Genomic DNA, 24,415 nt, shown 5'->3' on the forward strand with positions numbered 1-24,415 from the left:
TGGTCAGACTGCGCGAGCTCAAAGGTGAAGAATTGTGGGTATTGACGCACTTTCGGCAAGCTGAAATATTGAACAGCAGAAAACTGCTGGAGCCCTAGAGAGAACCATAGAGATAGCTGAACTCTCCGTGAGCTGCTAAATGTCGAATTAAACAGTCAATCAATTTCAGGGTGAATAAGAGAGAGGGAAAAGCGAGCGAGAGAAAGAGTAAGAATGGGGTGAGACGCATCGACATGAGTCAGGCTGGGAATAAATGAGGTCTCGGCTCATAATAAACCCATATTTGTAATAAACAGATGCTGTGGAGGCATAAAATTGTCTTTTTAAATGGAGAGGGATTTGGCTGATGACGCACCATTACACACGGTGTTAACGCCCGACAAGGCCAGGAAGGGCCAGATAGATAGATGAATAGAAAGATGGCGCGCTTGTTCTCCATCACACTTTCCTGCACCCGCTCACTTCAGGTCTCTTTGCTGTGGAATGAACGCTGGAGATATTTTGTAGCTAGAGAAGCTAATTTTATTCATAGACTGAAAGACGGATAAAAGAGAATGAACTGGAGAGCGAGAAGAGAAAGACAAGTCGAGAGGAAGAGACAGGCTGCCAGAGAAAAAGCAATGGATAAAAGATGTATTGAGATTCAGCTGTGTAAAGCCAACCGCCGCAGAAACAGAACAGCTACAGCCTGAAGCCAGTAATGCTACGCTAGTTACACTAATGCTAACAACAAATCATGGTGTTTGAAGTGTTTACTGAGAGAAATCTTTTGTTGAAATGCAAACAATTGAAAGAATCAAATACAATAAATAAACACAAATGTTTCCCAGTACTGGATTGCGGCTGGAAGGGTAATACATATGCTGGAGTAGTTGGCGGTTCATTCTGCTTAGGCGACCTCTGATAAATGAGACTAATCTATAGGAAAATGAATGGATGAATACAGATGCTTCTCTTTGCGAGGGTGCATCTTAAAATATAAAAGCAGATCTTTTACATGCATAACAGGATTTTTTTTTCATATATTATACAACTTTTCATGTGAAATTCTTTACAACAATTTACTTATTCAAAATAATGTAATAATGTCATCATAATCATAATAATGATACTTTTTTAAATATTTTAAAATGTCAGAAATGTTTTCACCAGGTCATAGTAATCGTATATATTTGTAATCTAGTTGTCAACCCAGGCTCATTCTAAAAACGTACCTCCATATACATTTCTAGAGAAAGCCAAATATGTCCAAGAAGCTAAGTTTTTTTTGCAGTTTTTGTGAATCCGCCAGAGGCTGCTGTGTACGCTTTTAGAGATCTTAAATTTCTCTTGCGAGTGCCATTTGCAGCTGCTGTTCTCACATAAATCCACCTTAGGTCACTGTTGACTGACTGTTTGACTGACTGACCAACAGACTGACCCACCCTCCTCCTTTCCTAAACCCAACCAAAAGTATTTTCAAAAGCACTAATTGACCTGCCCACCCACTTACCTAAACCGCAGTGTTTCGCAAAGCAATTGCCTGATTTTTACCAAGTTTTTAGATTTTACCACATTCTTACCCTGTAATTTTATTTTTTATTTTTTGGATCCTGTTTTTGTCCCACTTTCTGGAACTGTTCTTTGCCGGACTCTAACCCTGTCATCGTGGTCAACTCCTCTCTTCTATCTCAAGTGCATTGAGGTACGTGATGAGCTAACTGTGACAGTGTGAAAGCTGTCCATGTGAAGGTAAGTGATCAGCTGTAAGCACAAAAACGAAGGCATCAAACAGGTACATGGCATTCGTTTTAAAAATGATATGCAGCCATGCCTTCCTCTGGCTACATAATTTGCGAGCTACATTTTCAGAATGATCCAATGCTGCTAGTCGCAGCTGATCCCAATTATTATTTGTTAGTTAAGATAATAGTTAGATAAGCTATAGTTTCTTGCAAAGATATTTCCTGTTTTTTTCCAAAAATTCCTGCAGTCTTGCAGTGTCTCATATGACATCCATGTAGTTACAAACTATCAGCTGTACAACCCTGCCTGAAATTCCCCCACCTTCTCACGGGGGCTCAGTGTTTACCACTGTCGCCTCACAGCAAGAAGGTTACTGGTTTGAGTCCCGACTGGGTCAGTTGGCGTTTCTGTGTGGAGTTTGCTTGTTCTCTCTTTGTTCAATTGGGTTTCATCCGGGTGCTCTGGTTTCCTCCACAGTCCAAAGACATACGGTCATAAGGGAATTGAATAAACTACATTGGTTGTAGTGTATGTTAGTGTGTGCAAGAGTGTGTGGGTGTTTCCCAGAGTTGGGTTGCAGCTGGAAGGGCCTCCGCTGTGTAAAACATATGCTGGATAAGTTGGCGGTTCATTCTGCTGTGGCAACCTCTGATTAATAAAGGGACTAAGCTGAAAAGAAAATGAATTAATGAATGCTTGAATAAATGAATAAATGAACACTGGCCGTAGTGTATGTGTGTGAATGAGTATGTATGAATGTTTGCCACAGCTGGGTTGCAGCTGGAAGGGCATACGCTGTGTAAAACATATGCTGAATAAGTTGACGATTCATTTCACTGTAGTGACCCCTGATGAATAAAGAGACTAAGCCAAAGGAAAATATAGAAAAATATGTAGCTTGAACAAGCAGCAAAAATCTTTTTTTGAGTGTATACAAAGTCAACATTTACCGATAGTGCTATACTTGTGGAAACATTTTGTCCTCACAACGTAAGGATTACAAAGCACACATACACATCGCAATTAAGAACGATGCAGAAACGCACATAAAAGACGGGTGGAATAATAATGTGAATGTGATGATTGGAGAATAAAGGAGCACCTGTAGATGCAGAGTGGAATTATCCTGCTCCTTTTCTCTGTTGTGTCTCTTTGAGAAAGTAGCAGAAATCCGTGCTGTGGGACTAGAAGAAGAGGAGGAGGGAGTAAAGACCTGTGGTCTACAAACACACACTCCTTACGCTGATAACCACTTTCTCAAGGTCACCTTGTCCTCCAACATCGCTGTGGAGTTGGAGAGGACTGAGAACCTCACCTGTGCAGAACAAATGCGTAATTGAGGCAACGCAGTGATTAGCCTGAGTGGCGTTTGTTGAGAAAAGCACATCTGCACCTGTGCATGGACTCAGTGGGCCTTTGCTGGCAGATGATAAGAAAATAGCGGCTGTAAATATTTCCCACAAACCCCCTTTGGCCGAGCACAAAATGTCTGAAATCTCCCTATCTCCCTTCCCTCATTTTCACTTTCCTCAAGGCTGCAAAACTATCCAAAACCTGTAAAAACCAGCATAATAGAACACTTATACACACACACACACACACACACACACACACACACACACATGCATATACTTCACAAACCCAACAAAGTGATAAAACAAAGAAAGAGAAAGTGATAAAACAAAGTTTTAAAATATGGCGACAAGCTGACAAAATATTTGGGCAAGGCTTATACTTATTAATTGATCATGTTTGTAGCATTTGTACTTGTTATTATTTGAAACACTCACAGTTTGAGTAACATTTAAAAAGATATTCATGCTCAGACTGACTGTTTCACTTCATAAGACCTCAATGTATCAATAATATCCAGCTCCAGACCCACTCCTGTTTCAGCACATTCAAACCAGCACACATGATCTAGGCAGGAGCTTATCATATGTGGTTACGACAGATGTTAATGTGATTTAACGTCTTCTCTGACCTCGTCATCAATATATATATATATATATATATATATATATATATATATATATATATATATATATATATATATATATATATATATATATATATATATATTGCTAATAAATGGTGTACACAATAGGCAATAGTGTAAACTATTTTACAAATATGGCGATCGAGAACGCCAATTTAATAGAACGAATTCAATTTAATAGACTGAACAATTTTCCATTAGTAATCATAGAAGATCAGTTAATATTTATCTGACAGAGTCAGTGTAGCTATTTGTTTGCTGGCTTTGCTGAAACATTTGCCAGATATATATAAACAATCTAAATAGGATTGGTTTTATTTATATAATGGATTAATTATAGAGAAGAAAATAACAGCAAGTTAATACATATAGGCTTACATCTTTATATGTAACACAAATCTTTTTACATTTAATAAATGTATAACACTACATTACTACGTTTTACTCCAGTGATTGAATACCATTTATTTGCTTAATTTTCTAATTACTTTTTTATTCATGTTTTTCCACATTAAATACTTTAGTAATTTATAGTAAGTAATATATTGTTTTTAAACCATACAGTACTGGTAATTATTAAAACCGAATTAGTCTATTACACTTAATCCTACAATTAAACAGTCTATTATGTTTTCTTTGTGTATGTGCAAATAAAGTCATAAGTGTTTTAACTAATATTTTATTAACATAAACTGAGTATCAAAAGTGAAATGTGTGTGGGTCTGTGGATGTGCAACTGGATATATCTCCAATGTATTGACAGAGGTAATGGGATTTCCTTAGTTTTGCCCATTGACTTAGATTTTATGAACCATAATGGACCAAAGTTTTAGATGAAAATCTTCTATAATTTTATTTTAAGTTTTTGCAAAAATTTAATTGCAAAATTTAATTTAATTTAATTTATCATTACATTTAATTTATTTAATGTAATGCCAAGGCAATATTAAACATATTTTTATATAAAAATAAAATACAAAACTATGTATTATGTTAAAGGGATAGTTCACCCCAAAAATGAACAATTACTTACTATTTACTTGCCTGAAGTGTTATAAATTTTAATGAGTCTTTAATAACTGTGGAAACACATCATCATCGAGTCTATGAAAAGTGTTTATCTTAATATACAAGTAGTAATGTATCATATTATCATTATGGCATTTTTAATTTCTTTATCCACATAGTATTGTTGCTGCAGAACTAATGATGTACCATGGGTGGTAATCTGGAACGCTCACAGATTAAAAAAAAACTAAACTTTATTCATGATTCACTGCTTTCATTGTAACAATTGCCTTTATAGATTTAGAAGACTTGTCAAATAAAACTATGCAAGTTGTTCCCTTTGTTTACACCATATTATACCGCTCAGTATTGTGTGCTTAAGTCACATCTTCTATATGAGAACATATAGAGAACATATAAAACAAAATATAAAAATATTTAAGTTCAACCCAAAAATGAAAAATTACTTTCCTTTTAGCGTGTTGGAAAAAAAAATCATAGTCACTTAAAATTGTGAAGTAGATGTTTACTTAAATCATTTGTGTTGAAAGTACATTTATAATTTTCACTGGCTTTAAGTGAAATTGGCCAAGGGATTCTAGATCCCAGAATGCATTGAAATGAGAATGTTGTGTTAGGAATCCGTAATTTAATTTAAGTTATATGTTTGGCATTTATATATACATACAGTACCAACCTAGGCTCATTCTGATTACGTACTGTATACCCCTATATACATTTCTGGAGAGCAATATATATCTCAGGAGGTATGTTTTTTTTTTTTTTTTTTTTGCAGTTTTTGTTTTCACAAATCCACAAGAGGCCGTTGTGTATGCTTTTTTAGATCTAAAAATTTCTCTTACGAGTGCCATTCGCATCTGCTGTTCTCAGGTTAACCCACCAGAGGCCATTGTTGACTGACTGACTGACTGACTGACCAACTGAGCGATCTCCCCCACACTCCCCCTGACCTACACCCAACCAATAGTGTTTTAAAAAGCACCGACTGACCCGCCCACTCCTTTCCTAATCCCAAAAACAGAGTTTTAAAAAGCAATCCAGAAAAAGAAAAGCCTTTACGGCAGCCTGATTTTTACCATATTATTAGATTTTACCACATTTTTACCCTGTTATTTAATTGCTTATTTTATTTTTTGTCTTCTGTTTTTGTCTTGTTTTTGTCGTACCTGCTTCCTGGAACTGTTCTTTACCAGACTCGAACCCCACTGTCGTGGTCATCACCCGCCTGCGTCTGAAGTACGCCGAAGTACAGTACATGTTGAGCTACCGGGCAAACTGATAACAGCAGCCAAGCTGTCCACATGGAGGTAAGCAGTCAGCTGGTCAGCGAGAAAAGAATGAGATCAAACGCTCCGTAGCCTTTGTTTTAAAGATGAAATGCAGCTATACGTACGTGCAATCTCCAGAAACGTATATAGTGCTACGTTTTTCAGAATGAGCCTATATTGATACATACAGTTGAAGGCAATCTAGTGACGCCTGTGAAGTTGTAATTATTTTTCAAATAATTCCCAAGGGATGTTTACCAAAGTAAAGACATTTTTACAGTATTTTTTCTTACATTTTTTTTTTCAATTGGTGAAAGTCTATTCCTTTTGCCTTATTTCTTTTATTTGTTAAAAATGCTTTTATTGTCAATATTACTAGCTGCCCTAAGTAATATTTTTTTCATCAGCAAATGGAATTTTTGGTGACAAATCTTATTCTAACTCACATTTCAACAAAAATTCAACAAAAACTCAACAAAACACGCACATTTTCAACCCTTTCATTATATTAGTAACTTGTGTTGCCCCATTGACTTCTATTTTAATGACATTCTTTGATTGCAAAGCCATGACACTTTATAATTATGCATTTTTTGGTTGTTGCTGGTTTTCCCTGTTGAGAAGAGATACAGTTTTGCACTTGACTTTAATTAGATTAAATGCAACACACAAGCTGAAAAAAGTCATTTATCGACATTATCTTTTCAATAGATTTTCCAAAACAAACTATTTTGGTAGACAAACAAAAGCTCATACGGGAGCAGTTTGAAACACAGATTTAATTTCTACAGAACACTATTGGCTTCAGAAAAAAATCACTGTTGTCTAATGACATGGTATTTAGTCTAACTTGCTTAACTTAATTAACCAAGTTAAGCCTTTGTTCATACTTTATTTTGATGATCCGTTTGTTGAATTTAAGTTACATTACTTCTACATGCCAACTATTTCTCATTAGATTATAAGTAGACTGTTAGATTGGGGTTAGGGTTGGGATTAGGGTTAATGCAAGTTGATATGTACAAAGTTTCTTATAGCCAGTTAAATGTTTGTTGAAGGAGCAGTATCAGCAGATATCAAGCAGACAGTCTACTAATACTCAACTGGATCATCAAAATAAAGTGTTACCAAGCCTTTAAATTGCACTTTATAATAGCTGTATACTTGTATCTTGCAAAATAACTAGTAAACTTTTATGTGCTGCCATCATGACAAAGGAAATGTATTATTAGAAATGATAGTTATGAAACTATTGGGTTTAAAAAAGTTTGGAGTTTTAACAATTTGGCATTCAACTGAACATTCTAAAACAGTAGCAATATTTATTCTTCTAAATATTATTTTAAAAGCAATATTGGCATATAAAAATGGCCAAACTTTTTACACGAATTTTGACTAAATGAATGAATAATTGAATAATTAAAAGAATAAATGAACTAAGACAAAGAAATTCTGAAATCATTCAGCCCTTTCTTATTTACAAAACTAGTGGCATATGAAGGTTCTAAACAGGTGCATTAACAGACATTCATTCAAATTAATATTTTAATTTCCACAATTAGTTTGCACCAAACATTAATTTTAGTAGTCAAAGAATAATTTCTTTTGTTCAGAAAATGCTAAACTGAAACACGACAGTAGTGTTTTAATCTACATGCTGTAATTGGCAATTAAATTTGCGAGTAACTGAGTGATTGATATTTTCTGTCAAGACCGGGACCGGATATACTGACAGCTTGTGGAGATAAACTATTCAACCATTGACTGGCAGACAAACTAGAGACATTTCCTCCTGGTTCAGCTACATTGCACCAAGCTCTAAATCAAAACAGACGCCATCCGTATCAGCCGGATTTCACAACCCTTTGCTATCGCCACCTCTTGATGTGTTTCTTATTACACTGTTTCCCAAATGTGAAACTTTTCAGTGGGATCTGGAGCTTGTGGTGTTAATAATTAAGCCATTGCACTGTCATGAAATGTGGTCGAGTGACTTGATTTATACTCTTTGTTGCAGTCAATACAGAATATCCAAACATTCCACCTCCACTGCATGGTTAAAAACACACATGGATGTCCTCAAAGGTGCCGCATGACCAATCTCTGAACTATCTTCATAAGAATGTAATTGTGGGAAACGCTGAGCTGGTGCAGCATGAGAGCAGAACTGCGCACATTAAGTATAGAGCAATGCTGAAAAACAGGCAGGTGTGGATGAAAGCTGGCCAAAGGTGACAAGGTAAATTACACAGCTGTGGAATGTTGCACAAAGAAGACCGTGATTTAATGATGAGTGTGGAATAACAACAGATGAAGATATAGAAGTTTAGAAGTTGTGTCATTTCCACCCACAAGGCTGAAAGCAAAACTTTTTTTAAAGTGACAGTATAAAATTAATTACAATAATACAGTATAATACAGACAAAACTAGATTAATACGTGGCTACACTGTAAACACCACTGTTGCCATACTAAAGATATTAGGTTAATATAACTTGACATTACTTCAATCACCAAGTTGTTGTAAAAGCGCTATAAAATAAAGGTGAATTGAACTATTGATTCGCAGAAATATAAGCTTGAAATAAGAGTGTTAATAATGTTCAGTTTCTTGCACAGATAGATTGAAGACCTCAATATATCGTCAGGAGTTACTGTACATGTATTAATTTTGTTTTGTTTGTGTTTTTACTACTCTAAAAGTACAGGTTGCTGAAGGGTGTCTACAAAGTTCAACAAGTAAAAATAAATAAAATAAAATAAAATAATATATATATATATATATATATATATATATATATATATATATATATATATATATATATATATATATATATATATATATATATATATTATTCCAGGCGCAATCCAGAACTGGTAAACACCCATAACTCTCACATTTACACACACACACACACACACACACACACACACACACACACACACACACACACACACACACACACACACACACACACACACACACACACACACACACACACACAAACACACACACAAACACACACTCATACACTAAGGTCAATTTTGTTCACCTAATTCACCTAGCTCATGTCTTTGGACTGTGAGGGAGATTGGAGCACCTGGAAGAAACCCACGTGAACACAGGGAGAACATAAAAAAACTCCACACAGAAATGCCCAGCCAAATTCGAACCAGGGACCTTCTTGCTGTAAGGCGACAGTACTAACCACTGAGTCACAGTGCCGCCCAAGATTTCAACTTGGATCACTGAATTTAAAGTGCAGATTTCTAACTATTACACCATGGAACCTACAGACAGTATGGTTAAGAATAGGAATTTGTATTAAACTTAAGTGTTATCATAAGGGCTCATTGCAAAGCATTTTTTCCTTTTGACCTGGTTGATACAGATTTTCATTTGTCCTGCCAAAATTCTATCAGGTCCTACCATAAACATTTAAAATACTTATTTTTAGCCACATCTTTTAAGTAATGTGTCAAGACAAGCCAAATAAAATTGTACACATAAAAACAATTTTAAAAACAATTGACCCTTTTTTATGAATTGCCTTGCTATGGAAAAGATGGAGTCAGTCCACGGAACCATATTAGTATTTCCCAAAATCAAAATAAAACTTAATAGTGTATTGCTTCAGTCAATTGGTTTATTTGTTATTTCATAGGAACATGACTAGCATAGGTTTTCCTATCAGACATAGAATTTTGCACACATTTCTTTTGGTACAGTACCTCACTAATCGACTTCACTCATGTTCTGCCAGTGAGATTGTTTATAGTAGAAACTACATTACATTCAAATACATCATGTTTTCGGCACTCTGGTACAGGCTGAGTGAAATTTTCTTTTATATACTACTTTTACTATTTATAATCCCTTCTATGATTGATTAAAGTGAGTGTGGCCCCTGCAGCTCACAAAAAGACAAACTATTTGTTATATTGAGCTCTTGAAAGAAGCATTACTTTGGGTGCACGAGCATTACTTTTTCTCTATTCTATGACAAACAGAACAGAGTGCACCAGTTATATTTCCACGCACTGTAGATTGCTTCCTTTTCAATTTATCTTTATTTCTAAAGCACTTGCAGTGCAGATTGTGTTCAAGCAGCTTAACATTGAAGAAGTTCTACCAAAACTGCTTCAGTCCAGTTGTTCAGTACAGTGTTGAAGTTCAGTTTAGTTCAGTGTATAATAAATGTCTCTGCTGAAATCTCCTTCCCCGAGAGGACAACAGATCTGCATGCAAGGAATCGAGAACCTGCAAGCTCTTTTTAACCACTTGCACTGCACATTCCATCACTGTGATTTAATCTGCTACCTCAGTCCTCTCTGATAACGTAATAACTACTGTAGGGGAAATTAAAACTCCATCTATCAGTCTAATGATTGAAAAACGTCATTGGGTCTATCAGACTCAATAATTGTGGTAACCTGACCAGCAAATTTTAGACACTGTATTGAACTGGACCTCAAGACTTTTTAACACTTTTTAAGGTCTTAAAATAATTTTAAGACTTTTTAAAGACCAATGGCCACCCCAAGCTGTTGTATTTTATGAGTCATCAAGGGCCAACGCTTCATCTAAAAATCTTCTTTAATGAATTAGGAAAGTGATCTTGAATGGTCCAATGTTGAAGAATTTACCAGCATTTTACTTAAATCCCCTTAAATTTGAATTCTGTGTTTCTTGAGTGCATTTCTAACTTAATGTCCATTAAATCAACTAAATTAATCATATTTTTTTTTATCCAAGGTGATTAAACAGTAGCATACAATCTGAGTATAGAAAAGCTTGTACTACATTACACTGAAATTGGAGTTGGATTTACTAAAATGTTTTAAGTTAAGTGGTTGTGAACTATTTGTAATGCTCAGCATATTTGAGTACACCCCACACGCTTCCAGACTATGGCCAAACATGGGCCAGAGCTGGCTCAGTTCAGGTCGAGTTATGGGTTATTAACTTGGCTGAGACTAGGCCCAGATATGGCCCATGTTTTGCCTTTGTATGAAAACCAGACTTGGTCCAGTCATGTACAGTAATTCATTGCGGCAGGCGGGCCCACCAAAAGCTGGTTGTGTGGGCCAGAACTGGGTCAAAGAAATGTTGCTATGTGGGAGTCTTAGCAGAAAACCTCAGACTTCCCTCTTCCCCACGTCCTTCCCCAAGGACTTCAAGAACTTGTCCTTTCGGTCATGACCCAAAGCTCATGTAGACCATAGGTGAGAGTAGGAATGTAGATTGACAGGTAAATTGAGAGCTTTGCCTTTCGGCTTAGCTTCTTCTTTACAACCACAGACCAGTACATTGCACAGTACTGCTGCCGCTGCACCAGGTTGGAGGAAAGCCCATATCTAAGGTGGAGGAGATCAAGTATCTAGGGGAATGTATCTAAGGATGGAATGTGAGATTGACAGGCGGATTGGTGCAGAGTTTGAACAAACAAATTAAATTTAGTAATGTTCAACATAATTTGTTTGTTTAAATTCAGCTTATATAAATTGTTTGCAACAGTTTGCGATGAACCATTTTTATCAGTGTACCACCTGATTGTCGTTAAAAACTTCTAAGCACATCAAACTACAAGCACAATGATATCACATGCAGCAGGAAGAAAAACACAGTTCTACGACTTAAAGACGATCAAATGATGACAGCATTTTCTCCCCCTCTGGATGATCTCCTTAATGTTAAATGATCTCTTTATTTTTATTTTTCTAAAATAAGGAAACCTTCGCTTCTTTGGATTTCACATTTGTGACTGCAAAAAGTGACTCAACGTAGAGATGGAAGTCAGCTGCCTCTGAACGCAGTCATCATCTCAAGGCATAAAATCAGCCGCTCAAAGCTAATTGTTATTCTGCTTCCACGTATTCTTTGATCACACCATACACGTCTGAGTCTGTGTGGGCCAGAAAGCACTAAGCTATCTTTGACACATGGATCTTTTATAAATCAAAGGACATTTATTATCTCCGTACAAACAACCCGGGGAATTCTCCAGATATGGAGCGCCACAATATCATTATAAAATCCAATCCGCCGGGTGTATCGAATACGTCCCATGATTACTTCCACGCGAAAAGCTCTGCTGACATAATGAACGGGGCATTTGCCGAGCCTGTGATAACGCTCCTGCTCTGTATTGATCTGATCTGGGAACAGTAGATATCTTTAATGCCGCAGTGGAGAGTCCTTTAAATGGCTCACCTCCCATACCTCATTTATCAAATGTAATCTGTTAGTATTCCGCAACATTAATCAAGCTGCTGTCCCACTTTTCCAGTGTATGTGCGTCTATGCACTCTCATGTGTGTGGGAGTCCGGGAGATTGTCGGCTTGTTGATTTTGCGTCTGCTCTTGATTAAGGGTGTTTACGGGGAAAAGTGTGTCTTATAAAGCTTTGCTCCGACCAATATTGATTCTCTACAGGGATTTATTGCCCACCAATCATACAACAGGTGAACACAAAGCCATTTTACAACATCCAGCCCCGCGTGGAAGAACATCCAGATGATGTATTCAGTCTTTAGCCAACACAATGAGATGATGCTGTAAATCTTTGTACATACAGATGTGATTCTGTGGCTTTCTTCCAAAAACCTATAGTGAGTTTCTACACTGGATACTGTGTCTGCCATCTTTAGATACAATTCTGCTCACCGTCAGCTACAGATGAATTGGAAATGATCAAACTCAAAATTATTTCACAAGCAAGGCAGTGAGAGAATAACATTCAGATTTCAAATTACACCTGCTGATTGAATTTTTAGATTGAATTAGATTTAATGCTGATTCTTCTCATGTTTTTGTTGTAATCCTTGATCAAGATGTTCATACATTTTCTGACATGATGGGTTTTCATTCATTCATTCATTCATTCATTCATTCATTCATTCATTCATTCATTTTCCTTCACTTAGTCCCTGATTTATCAGGGGTTGCCACAGCGGAATGAACCGTCAACTATTCTGGAATACGTTTAACACAGAGGATGCCCTTCCAGCTTCAATCCCAGTACTGGGGAACACCCATTTACACACAAATGCATACACTATGGCCAATTTAGTTTATTCAATTCACCTATAGCGCATGTCTTTGGAGTGGGGGGAAACCGGAGCACCCAGAGGAAACCCACACAAACACAGGGAGAACATGCCAACTGGTCCAGCTGAGACTTGAACCAGCAACCTTCTTGCTGTGAGGAGGCAGTGCTTAGCACTGAGCCACCATTTATTTAGTTTCTATTGATGTATGGATTGTGTTAGAAGAGGACTACGGTGGCTAAGAGAACTTAACGTGCTGCAGTTTAAGAAAACATACGCAATTACAAAAACAGCAGCAAATAAAGAAAAGATCTTGATCTGTTTGACAGTACAGATGCTGCTAATCCTCACAACACATACACATAAAATAAGATAAAATATGCATTTTGTCACAACACAAACAATTTACGAAAACACGTTGCATTTTCTCCCAACACAAAAACATTGGAATACAACAGAAAAGTTTCAAGTGGACCCTAAAACGTGATGAAAGCAGATGTACCGTGACTATTGCTCAGTGAAGTTGTAGGTGATCTTTGAAAAGTGAGTTTTTGTTTGTTTATTTTAACATCCCGATTGTTGTGAGAAAATGCAGTGCGTTTTTGCATATTGTTTGTGTTGTGAAAAAATGCAGCACGTTTTATTAATTTGTTTGCGTAGTGAGAAAATGCAGATAGTTTTTTTAAAAATGTGTTTGTGTTGCACGTGTGCTGTCAAGCAGATGAAGATCTTTTCTTAATTTGCTGCTGTTTTTTGTATTTGCACGTGTTTTCTTAAATTGCAGCACGTTAAGCTCTCTCGGCCACTGTACAGAACAATGAATGGCTGACATACAAATATTTAAAAACCTGGGATCTGAGGGTTCAAAAATTGTAAACATTGTAAAAATCACTTTTAAAGTTGTCCAAATTTAGCTCCACGCAATATATGTTTTTATATGTTTTCAGTAAACATTTTACTAAATGTATTAATACAACATGATCTTTAATTGAAAATAAAGTGGTTTTTGGCATAAAAGTAAAATATAAAATGTTAACCCACAGTCTTTTCAGCTATGGCCACAAAATACCTGTGCAACTTGAGAATGGTTTTGTAGTCCAGGGTGATATTTTATGTGTATCTATTTATTTTGTAACTAAATCAATACAGTTTTTTTTAATGATTAATTAATTTATTTGAAGCTTAATTATCGTCTTGAAATGTACATTGTTTTTCCACAGAGTGCTTCTGGTACCTTTCATATTATTAATATTATTAATTAATTAATTAATTCAATTTTATTTTTTTAGCTTACCAATCATGTTGAATTCATGTTTTAACTGTAGCTGTGTCCTAAATGGCACACTATACACTATGCACTATGTACTTACACACTTAACAGAATAGTATATGTATGTAGCGTCATCCCAAATGGAACCAAATGGTTTTTTCACTAAGCGAAATTTAAAGCGATAGCTCTGCCCCTTGTGCTAAGTAAGCAAAGATGCAGTCATTGAGTGCTTGATGTGTCCATCATTCTACACTTCATTTTACCAGTTAAATAAGTGCATCATCCGAGTTTTCAGTGTAAACACACTACTTACACTATTTATATTACAAAAAGGCATAGAATAGTGCATAAGTATGCGGTGTGGGACCCATCTTTTGTTTTCCATTTTGAATTTCATTCATATTAAAAAAAATACTATGCATGTCAGTGGTTACCATCAACTGTATGGACACCAACATTCTCAAAAGCATCTTTTTTTTTTTCAACAGATAAAACTCATGCTGTTTTATGGATCAAAATAAGGCTGATTAATATAATTAATTAATTAATATGATTAATGAAGCTTTGTGCACCTATGATGCCTTAAAAGTCCCAAGAAGTGCCTTAAAATGTGCATTTTTATACTAAATTGTAATCTCAATTGAAATATGAAGACAGAGTGAGACTTTTGTTTTAAAAAAACAAACAGCCAATAGCATTTGTTTTTTATCACCGCTCAGCCAATGAAAGTGATTGAGCTCAAGTACATCAAATGAAAACAAATGAGAAGAACGGGGCGGGCCATGTCAGATATTAGAGAGCACTTGATTGGTCAAGATTTGATGAGAAACTGAATGAGATAACGTGAAAAAAAAAAGAAAAAAAACATTGATCCATGTAGGTTATAAAAGTGTATAAGCACACATGTAGATCCATTTGTCTTTATATCAGGTTCATACCTTATGAATGCAAATTTCGGAGCACACTAGCTTATAAACATTCTTAAAACTAACATACTGATGTTACATCTAATAAACGTTATTTTAATTTCATGAAACTTTTAAATAACACCTCACTATGTATTAGACCAGAAGTCACACAGTTCATACTGCAAATCAAAGCTGCTAGTAATCTGCCACCGCAATCCATCTGAGCACCAGCAAAAAACAACAACAACAAACCCTTAACGTTCCTCCATTAAAAATCTCATTTAGCTGAGGTCCCTTATCCACCTGATAACACCCAAGACAAAGATATGAATCCCTGTGAGTTCAGTGGCCATCACTCACTCACTCCCTCACCTTTCTTGTCCCCAAAGAAGAGTGTCTGTTGTGCAGGGTTTGACCACTGGAGGGAGGTGTTGTCATTGTGTTCCACACGGCAGGTCAAGTTGGCTGTCCCTCCTTCTGTCACAGTCATGTTCTGGACTAAGGGGACCTGGCCTTGGGCTCCTGGAAGAGACAGACCGACTTAGGTGAGAGACAGTCACAAGCAAAGCAGCATATGGAGCATTCAACCTTTAGCACTTAACTTCAAGCAATGAACAGACAGAATCAAGAAAAAGAATCAAAACACATAAGACGGATCTTGTAATATTAATGTTACATAAAAAGACCAAACAATACAATGCTTTACTGACAGTTATAAATAGAGAATGATGGAAAATCTACAACGCAGTCAGTCAAAGTGACAGATAATGATTATTTGCAGCATAACCTCTGGCTATAATAATGCATTGCTGAAGCCTAGATCTTGTGGTTTGGCAGCTGTAAGAGTTGCTTTAGAAATCAGAGTCAAAGAGGGCTATTCTCATTCAAACATGGGTGAAAAGTACAGAAAAGTTACTTGCATCATTCGATACTAAATCATAATGGAGTCAGAACCACATGAGGAGAGCAGGGAACTGCTGAACTCCTGCCTTCATGACCGGCATAAGGTCTGTGAATAAAGATCCAGGTCTGTTTTTAAAGGCAACTAAATGACAATAAGCAGATGTTGTTGTATGAGCCCTTTTTTCTGGTGATGCTAAAGGAATTGAGGACTCATCAGAAATCAGAAAAAATTTTCGTTTCTTGCCTGCCAAGTCAGCACTGACATGTTAGGTGCTGTTAAAGTGCTTCCATGAGGCTATTTCCTATCTTAAACAGTGTCAAGTATTCATCACTGCTGAAAGGCGAGGTGATTTTCTTTTTCACAGAACTTCCCCGAGTAACAAAAATCGAGCAACAGAATGGAGCCAGTTTTTTTGTAGGCAGAGCTCAGACATGTGGAGTAAAGATTATTATGCGCTATTGAAACATCAAGGATGACACAGAACAGGTGTCAATTATTAAATTAAAACTTTATTATTTTATTCAACGTCTTTAAATTTAAAAACAAAACATACGGGTGATCTAAAGCAATATAACAAAGACCCCTTGCCTATAAGGTGTTTTATAGAATATTGTAAACTGTCCAGTAGCTTTGTCCCCCCAATCCCCTCGCACCCAATATCTGTTTATTATAATGATGGAACTTGTGACCTTGGCTAACAATGGCGTTTGCTCGCACTGGTCCGATAATGGAAAAGTGGTTGTGTGTAAGACAAATTGCAGCACTAACATGTATTTAATGGCATCATCTGTAGCTTGGTTCAAATTTTGAAAAAGCGCATTTCTGCCATGAGTGGCCACTCTAAAGAAGTAAGAACATGTTTTTAAATATAACCTATAATATATACACACACATACACACACACACACACACACACACACACACACACACACACACACACACACACATATATATATATATATATATATATATATATATATATATATATATGTGTGTGTGTGTGTGTGTGTGTGTGTGTGTGTGTGTGTATATATTATTATTAATATTATTATTAATATTATTATTATTATTAAAATGGGTGACGCAGCAGCGCAGTAGGTAGTGCACCTCACAGCAAGAAGGTCACTGGTTCGAGCCTCAGCTGGGTCAATTGGCGTTTCTGTGTGGAGTTTGCATGTTCTCCCTGCGTTCGCATGGGTTTCCTCCGGGTGCTCCGGTTTTCCCCACAGTCCAAAGACATGCTGTACAGGTGAATTGGGTAAGCTAAATTGACCTTAGTGTATATGTGTGAATGAGTGTGTGTGTGTGGATGTTTCCCGGAGATGGGTTGCGGCTGGAAGGGCATCCGCTGAGTAAAAACGTGCTGGATAAGTTGGCCATGGATTAATAAAGGGACTAAGGCAAAAAGAAAATGAACAAATTAATGATTATTAAAATGTAATTTGACAATGGCCAAAATAAATTGATATTACATTCAATTAAATTAAGTGTTATTTTGAAAGGTTAATAATATAATAATTAATTTTAAAGGTATTTTTTTTCTAATATGTCATTTATTATTATTATAAGGATATTATAGTATATAAAAAACTAACCAGAGAACTATTTTATACTTTTTATGTTTACAAATTCTAATAATAATAATGATACTTGTAAACAAAAAATAGGAAATATTAAATGTTTTTTATTCAACAGAAAACTAAAACAACAAACAAAAACCGAAACAAGAGAAAGAAACAAGGAAAAAATAAACAATCGACTACACAAAAACAAATAAACATTAAAATATAATTAAAAATAATGACTAAAAATACAAAATAAATATTTTAACAAAAAATCAAATAATTAAAATAAATCTAAATAAATTAAAGATATAATAAAAAATAAAAAATAGAAAAATAAAATAAAATTAAAAATAAAAAATTAATTAAAATGAAAAAAAAAAATAAGATCAAATAAAACAAAAATAATAAAAATAAAATAATTGTACAAAAATAATCTCAGTGGACTTAAGGGCATTTCATATCTACAAAAATGTCATAAAAATGACATCACAACATTCTTCTTCAAAGTTTTCAGTGTCCAACAGCAGCACATCACTATACCCCAAGCCAAAATAATCTCTACAAAGAACATCCCACAAGCATCTAAAGACAACAGATAAGGGTCACTCATGAGCCACTCTAAGCAGAGAACTGAATAAAGGTTTAGTTCAGTGAGAAATAATTCACAAAGTGACATCCATCACGGCACCCCAGGGTTAGACAGGCAATAACAGATCACCTTGTGCGGGGAAGGGACTCATAGGGGAGCTAATGAAAAACTACACACACACACACACACACACACGCACACACACACACACACACACACACACACACACACACACACACACACACACACACACACGCACATACATATATAGAGAGACAACCCTGGAAAGGACATGATAGATGAATAATCTGTATTTATTTAAAGTGAAGAAGCGATGACTCTCACAGAGCAGAGGTCAACATCTCCAGCGGCACCACTGCCAGACAATGGCACGTCAAAAGAGATGAAAAATGTCATGTGATGTAATAGGTAAAGGACGACGAGAGGATGGAAGAGAACTTCCACGTCCTACCCAGAGTCTGAAGTCAATTTCTGAAGAGAAATCTCTGAAAATAGCAAGCAACACTCGCAGACGTAATGGATTAAAATGCAATGGATGTTATTTAGCGCATGATTAGGACGCGGTTGGCACAGATTGGTGGCTGATGAAAGAAATAAAGATCGACGGGTATCTTGTTCGATTCAACTGCAGATTTTGCATCTTTTTTTATTTGCTGCTAATTGCAGCGTGACACAATTAGACTGATTTTGAGGGCCTGTCCAGATATGGCGTAGCTTTCATAAGAGAAGCTGGAGGACAAGATGAGTGAGTGAGTGAGTGAGAGAGACAGAGCGAGAGAGATAGAGAGTTGCTAAGGGCCTCTCCACAGGCTTCCTGACAGAACAGCACATCGGCCAGCTGTGGTGCTTATTTCTTTTCCGTGCTTCTGGCAATCACATCACACACACACACACACACACACACACACACAGACTGAAGAGGTGTCGATTTGGGATTTATTTAATTTCCGCAGTTGTTTTAGCGAGAGAGAAACAGTTGCAGCTACAGTCATAATTATTGTTAGCAAAGGTATTATTGTGCTGTAATGCAGACACATGGGAGTATAATGCAAATTATGAGACTCAGAAATTAGTAAGTTAATTAAATAATTCATTTATTTTTATTATTATTATTTTTTATTTTAATAGGACAATGGGGAGTATTGACAGAAAATCATGGGGGGTAGAGAATGCAACGAAGCATCAACAAAGGCTGGAAATCAAACTCAGGTTGATGCACTTAACCACTAGGCTAAGTTAACTTATGATAATGTGATGATCATATGATGAATGTACAAAATTTGAGTTATGGGCAATTTGGCCATGATTTACTAAAAAATTCAGTCGGTGATATAGCCAAAAATGCTAGCATATTAGCAGATTATAAAAAAAAGTTTCAAGTTAACAAAATAATTCTTGCCTAGAAACGTCAACAGACGGGGGAAGGAGGAAATATTTGAAAAAGTTTGAAAAAACCTGAGGGATAAGTTTATAAAAGCCAAAAGAGGCCATGACAAAAAGTGGAGACCCAGGTGGTTTTAGTACACAATTACAGAAATATGTTTTTTCACCATTCATTTTAAATTTAAATGAATTTAATAGTTACAAAACTTTAATTGAGGAACAAACTATTTATTTGATAACTGAAAAAGAATAATTGAACAACATTTACAACATACTACCCAATTTTCCTGGACTTTATTGGTGATAATGGTCACGAATGTTGTACTGTTATTGCCTTTTTAGGATCTAAATACAGGACACTAGCCAGACATTAATGTGTGAATTCTGGAGTAGGCTAAAAAAAAAAAATAAATAAAATTTTCAGTATTTTAGTAGGTGTACTAGCTCCAACCCTAATCAAACACACCTGAACAAACTAATCTAGGTCTTGCTAGGTATACTTGAAACACCCATGCAGATGTGTTGAGGCAAATTGGAGCTAAACCCTGCAGGGCACAGGACCTCCAGGAATAAGATTGGTGACCCCTTTGTTTTCATTAATATATAGACAGAACTGTCCGGAATATGAACAAAAGCAAGTGATGCAATAAAGTTTGATTACAGTTTTTTTAATGATTATAAAAGTCTTTAAAATCCCCCAAATAAAAAAAAATTATAAAATTATTAATGATAAAAATAATTTTAAAAAATACATAAACGATATTAATGATATGAAATAGTTTTCTGTTTATTTATCTGATTTTTTGGGTGGTCTCTTTTGAACCCCCTCCTGTCATTTAAACAAATATCTTAATGGCAAGCACAAAACCCTGGTCCGTTTCACGAGGTGCGCAGATACTGAGCGCCAGGCGACAGTATAAATGTGAGGCGACAGCACTACCTACTGCGCCACTGCTTCGCCCTTGTATATATTATATATTTTGTACATATTCTTCTTTTAATTCATCCAATATTAGTCAAAATTCATTGACATTCCACATAAATAAAGCATTTTTTATTACATTCTGCAATTCCATCCACGTTTCCTACGGTACAAAGCAGAAATCACAGGGACCTGTGCTTTTAATAAAAATCAGGCACCCGTGAATTTCTACCATAATATGATGAAATATTAACAATATATGTGTTGCCTGGGAAAAAAGAAAAAAGAAATGTCAGGTCATAATTCACATGGCTAATTTTGAATGGGCATCAGTGCAAAAAGCCTTTCTGGGTCCAGATGATATAGTTACGGCATGCTAACCAGCCAAAACATGACCCCGCGGTTCATCTGTCTGGCTCAGGGGTCATACGAGACAGTAGAGTAGGCCATTTACTGCCTGATTAAGGTCTCCTACAGTCCACAGCATTACAGGCGGAGGAAGAAAAAGACAGAGAAATGGATCTGTATTACTCCAGGTAGGCAGGATACATTATTCATCTGTGTTTTGCATGAAGTATGGCCTGCCAACCCCTGTCTGGAGTTCTCTCTCTCTGCTTCCTTGATCTTCTCCTGCCTCATTTTCTCATCCCCGTCCCTCATCACTCTTCTCTCTATAATCAGGAGAAAGGGTCAAGTTCCATGGGAAATCAGTCATGGGAAACTGCGCCAAAATGCTAGGTGCAAATCTCCTTCTATTTTTACCCCTATGGCTGATAACAAACAATTAAGATTAACGAAATGTGTCAACTTAAGGAATCCCATGAGAGCTCAAAACAGTGTGAATGCAGAAGACGATTTCTGAGGTGTCGCCATTTAAAAACAAACAAAAGCAACAACAGCTAATTAGGAGGCTGGTAATGATCGTTTTAATATAAGAATGCATGTCAGTAACAGTGGGGCTTTACCAGTTATTGAAACTACATAATGCCATGAAATAAACTGTTCAGCAGCTTTAAGAGGAGCTGAGTTTAAAGTCCTCCATGGACAACTCATTGTTTTTCAAAAAGGGCTGTTCTACTCGCACAGCACTTTGGAATATGTTAAGTTTTAGACAGGTTTTACCATTAATGCGGAGAGTATATTTTGAGATGCGCTTCCAGCTATTCAGAACTGCCTCTTATTTAGCATATTTCCTGCTAAGAGAGCTTATGAATAACAAACAACTGCTGAGAGACACCTGAAACTACCCACAATGCCACGATCATCAACTCTGAAGCTGAAAACGTGTTACTATAAAACATACGGTAGAAACAGTCTCCAAAATTGGAGTTGCTTCACCATAATAGGCTTAGCTGGAGAGTTAAACGGTTCAAAAGTTTAACTCTAAGGTAACTCTCAACACAAAACTTTAAGCAAAAAATAAAGCAGCAATGCAGAATGAAAATGAACACAGAAGTTAATCTAAAGGTCAAGCACGCAAAAGCAGATGTTAAATTAAAATTGTATACAACTTTATTACTTCTGCTAACCTTAATGAATGCTAAATTATGAACTATTAATGAAACAATTGTCTTATTATTAAGCAGGTTTGTGGAATCTGTTCCTTTTAGCCTTTATTTTACTTCAAAATGATGATTTAAAACCAATTCAGTTTTCAAATTTAAGAAGTAAAATGCGATGCAGACAGTTAGTGACACTGATTGTAATATCACAAAGAGGCAACAAGAGGCTTCTGACAGGACTCGCAAGCATGACCACATTTCCACAGTTCTTTACTTTCTGGGCTGGCTGCCTGTTAGGTCACGGATTGATTTTAAAAGATTAATTTTTGTTTATAATACTTAAAGGTGCAATTTGTAAGTTAGGCAGTGGTTGAATTAGGTATTGCACTCCTGGATCAAAACAAACAAAAGTGCGGGTTGCCAGATTGTGGACAGGAGGGAGTGATTTAAACTGTGTTGTAAATAAAAACAGTGGTGCCGTACCCGATAGAAGGAATATTTTCCATATTAAAATGAATTTCTGTCCTAATCTCACACCTCAGATTGATATATTAGAAATGGCTTCTATTTCTCACAGGTGAACAACAGAAAACTATGACAATGATCACCTCGGGCAAACCTCATTTGCTTTATTTACTGTTAATTGCTAATAATGTGAGTTTGAATGTCATTTTAAAATACATTTATTGCCATACTTCTAAAAGCAGCAGCAGATAGTTCACCTCAGATCTTGAAAATAAAATAAACCATTTGAATTTACTTTAGAACTAAACACATATGTGTGACTCAGCATCTACATTTAATAATGTTAAAGAGGGTTAATATGTATTAAATTGATTACAAACCTTACCACTTCATGACTGAGTGAGTGTATATTTTGTACTTTTGAATGGTTGTATTTAAATTCCTGTCGTGTTTCATCTGGCGCAAACAGCCAGATTGCTCATCATATCTCGTCACGAAGCGTATTAGGACATTCGGTTACAATGTAACCTGCTCACCTAATGTTTATGTTCATAATATTTATATTATTCGCTAATTAATAACTTCATGTGGAACTCTAAATCTGAGTCTCATTTCGGAGTCTGCTACTGTCCACTGGAGGTCGCATTTCGGTCACAGACACTCGCTTTCAGAGCCTTTTTGACTGAATGAATGAAATACGCTGTTTACCACCAAGGCAACCCAGGGTGCTGGAATATAATTGGCTAAAGTGGCCTAGGGTTGGTTAAAATTATCAAAACAAAAAAAGCGTTCCAGCACAGAAAACACATTTTCAAAGCAGAATATCTGACTTTATGTTCTTCATATATGTTCACTTGGGATTTTTCTTAAATATCTGCAAACATATTATGGTATTTTTATGTTTTAAAAGAGTCAAAAACTTACATACAGCACTTTTAAATGGTCTGGCACCATCTTAATCATCAGATCTCCTACATGTATATAATCCTAGTAGGTCACTAAAGTCGTCTGATCAGTTTATTTTTTCATTGCCAAGGTCTTGGTGTAAGCGAAGTGGGGATCAGGCTTTTGCTGTTATCTCCCCAAAATAGTGGAACAAGCTTCCGGCCCATTAGACATGATCCAACTTTATCTGTTTTTTAAAACCTTAACTGCTTCTTTATTCTTTAGCATTTAAGTTTTTTTTAATGTTGAGGGGTTTGTCTTATGTTTTAATAGTTATGTATGTGCTGTATAGGACTTACAGTAGTATTGATTGTGTTCAGCACTTTGGGCAAGCTTGTGTTATAAAAAAACGTGCTATATAATGAAACTACTAAAATTAAATAGTACTAAGTGATAATAAGACCCCTTTCTTCCAATCACATATGTTAAAATTGCATTTGAGGACACACAATTGGATTAACTGACCTAACTTTTCTTTTGTCTCAGGGCTTATATGCTAAAAGGCTACTCAAAGAGTGCAGTTTTCACATCGTTTTTCATTATTTTTGTTTAGCATATTGCTTTTTGATGTGTTTGTGTTTTGTGAAGATTTGATCAACAGCAGTAGAATGCTGAATGTCGACTTAATAGAGCAGTAAGGTGAGCTCCTCCAACTTTTTGGTCAGTGGCATCTGATTGAAATGGATCTCTCCAGGGATCTAGTGATGGTGGTGCTCTCTCTCTCTGTTTCTCCCTGTCTCTCTGCATGTATGTCTCTGTTCACCTCTTCCCCTCTGTTTCTTTTTCCTGTGTAAACAGCGCTCTCTCTCTCTCTCCAAGCTCAACGAGCAAAGTATAAAATTAGCTCCAGTCTCTCCTAAACGTCCTCAA

General features: G+C 36.0%; 1 protein-coding gene and 1 long non-coding RNA gene across 22 annotated transcripts in view; one reads left to right on the forward strand and one right to left on the reverse strand.

Annotated features, from left to right (window-relative positions):
• cadm2a (cell adhesion molecule 2a) overlaps nucleotides 1–24,415 on the reverse strand; it is a 755,249-nt gene that overhangs the window by 127,225 nt on the left and 603,609 nt on the right. For 19 of the 21 annotated variants that reach the window (XR_015500553.1, XM_087269792.1, XM_087269780.1 and 16 more), the window contains 1 exon segment: nucleotides 15,622–15,771. Coding sequence is in view for 20 of the 21 variants with exons in the window: in XM_087269792.1 (XP_087125918.1) it covers nucleotides 15,622–15,771 (150 nt within the window). In the remaining variant the exon portion in view is untranslated. 21 annotated transcript variants of the gene reach the window in all.
• LOC147842063 (uncharacterized) lies at nucleotides 11,215–15,936 on the forward strand. The gene is made up of 3 exons (XR_015501160.1): nucleotides 11,215–13,332; nucleotides 13,382–14,272; nucleotides 14,527–15,936. It is a non-coding gene; the product is annotated as an uncharacterized LOC147842063 (long non-coding RNA).

The sequence above is a fragment of the Danio rerio genome, chromosome 10 (assembly GCF_052040795.2).
Source record: "Danio rerio strain M-AB ecotype USA chromosome 10, GRCz13ab, whole genome shotgun sequence".
Taxonomy (NCBI): Eukaryota; Metazoa; Chordata; class Actinopteri; order Cypriniformes; family Danionidae; genus Danio; species Danio rerio.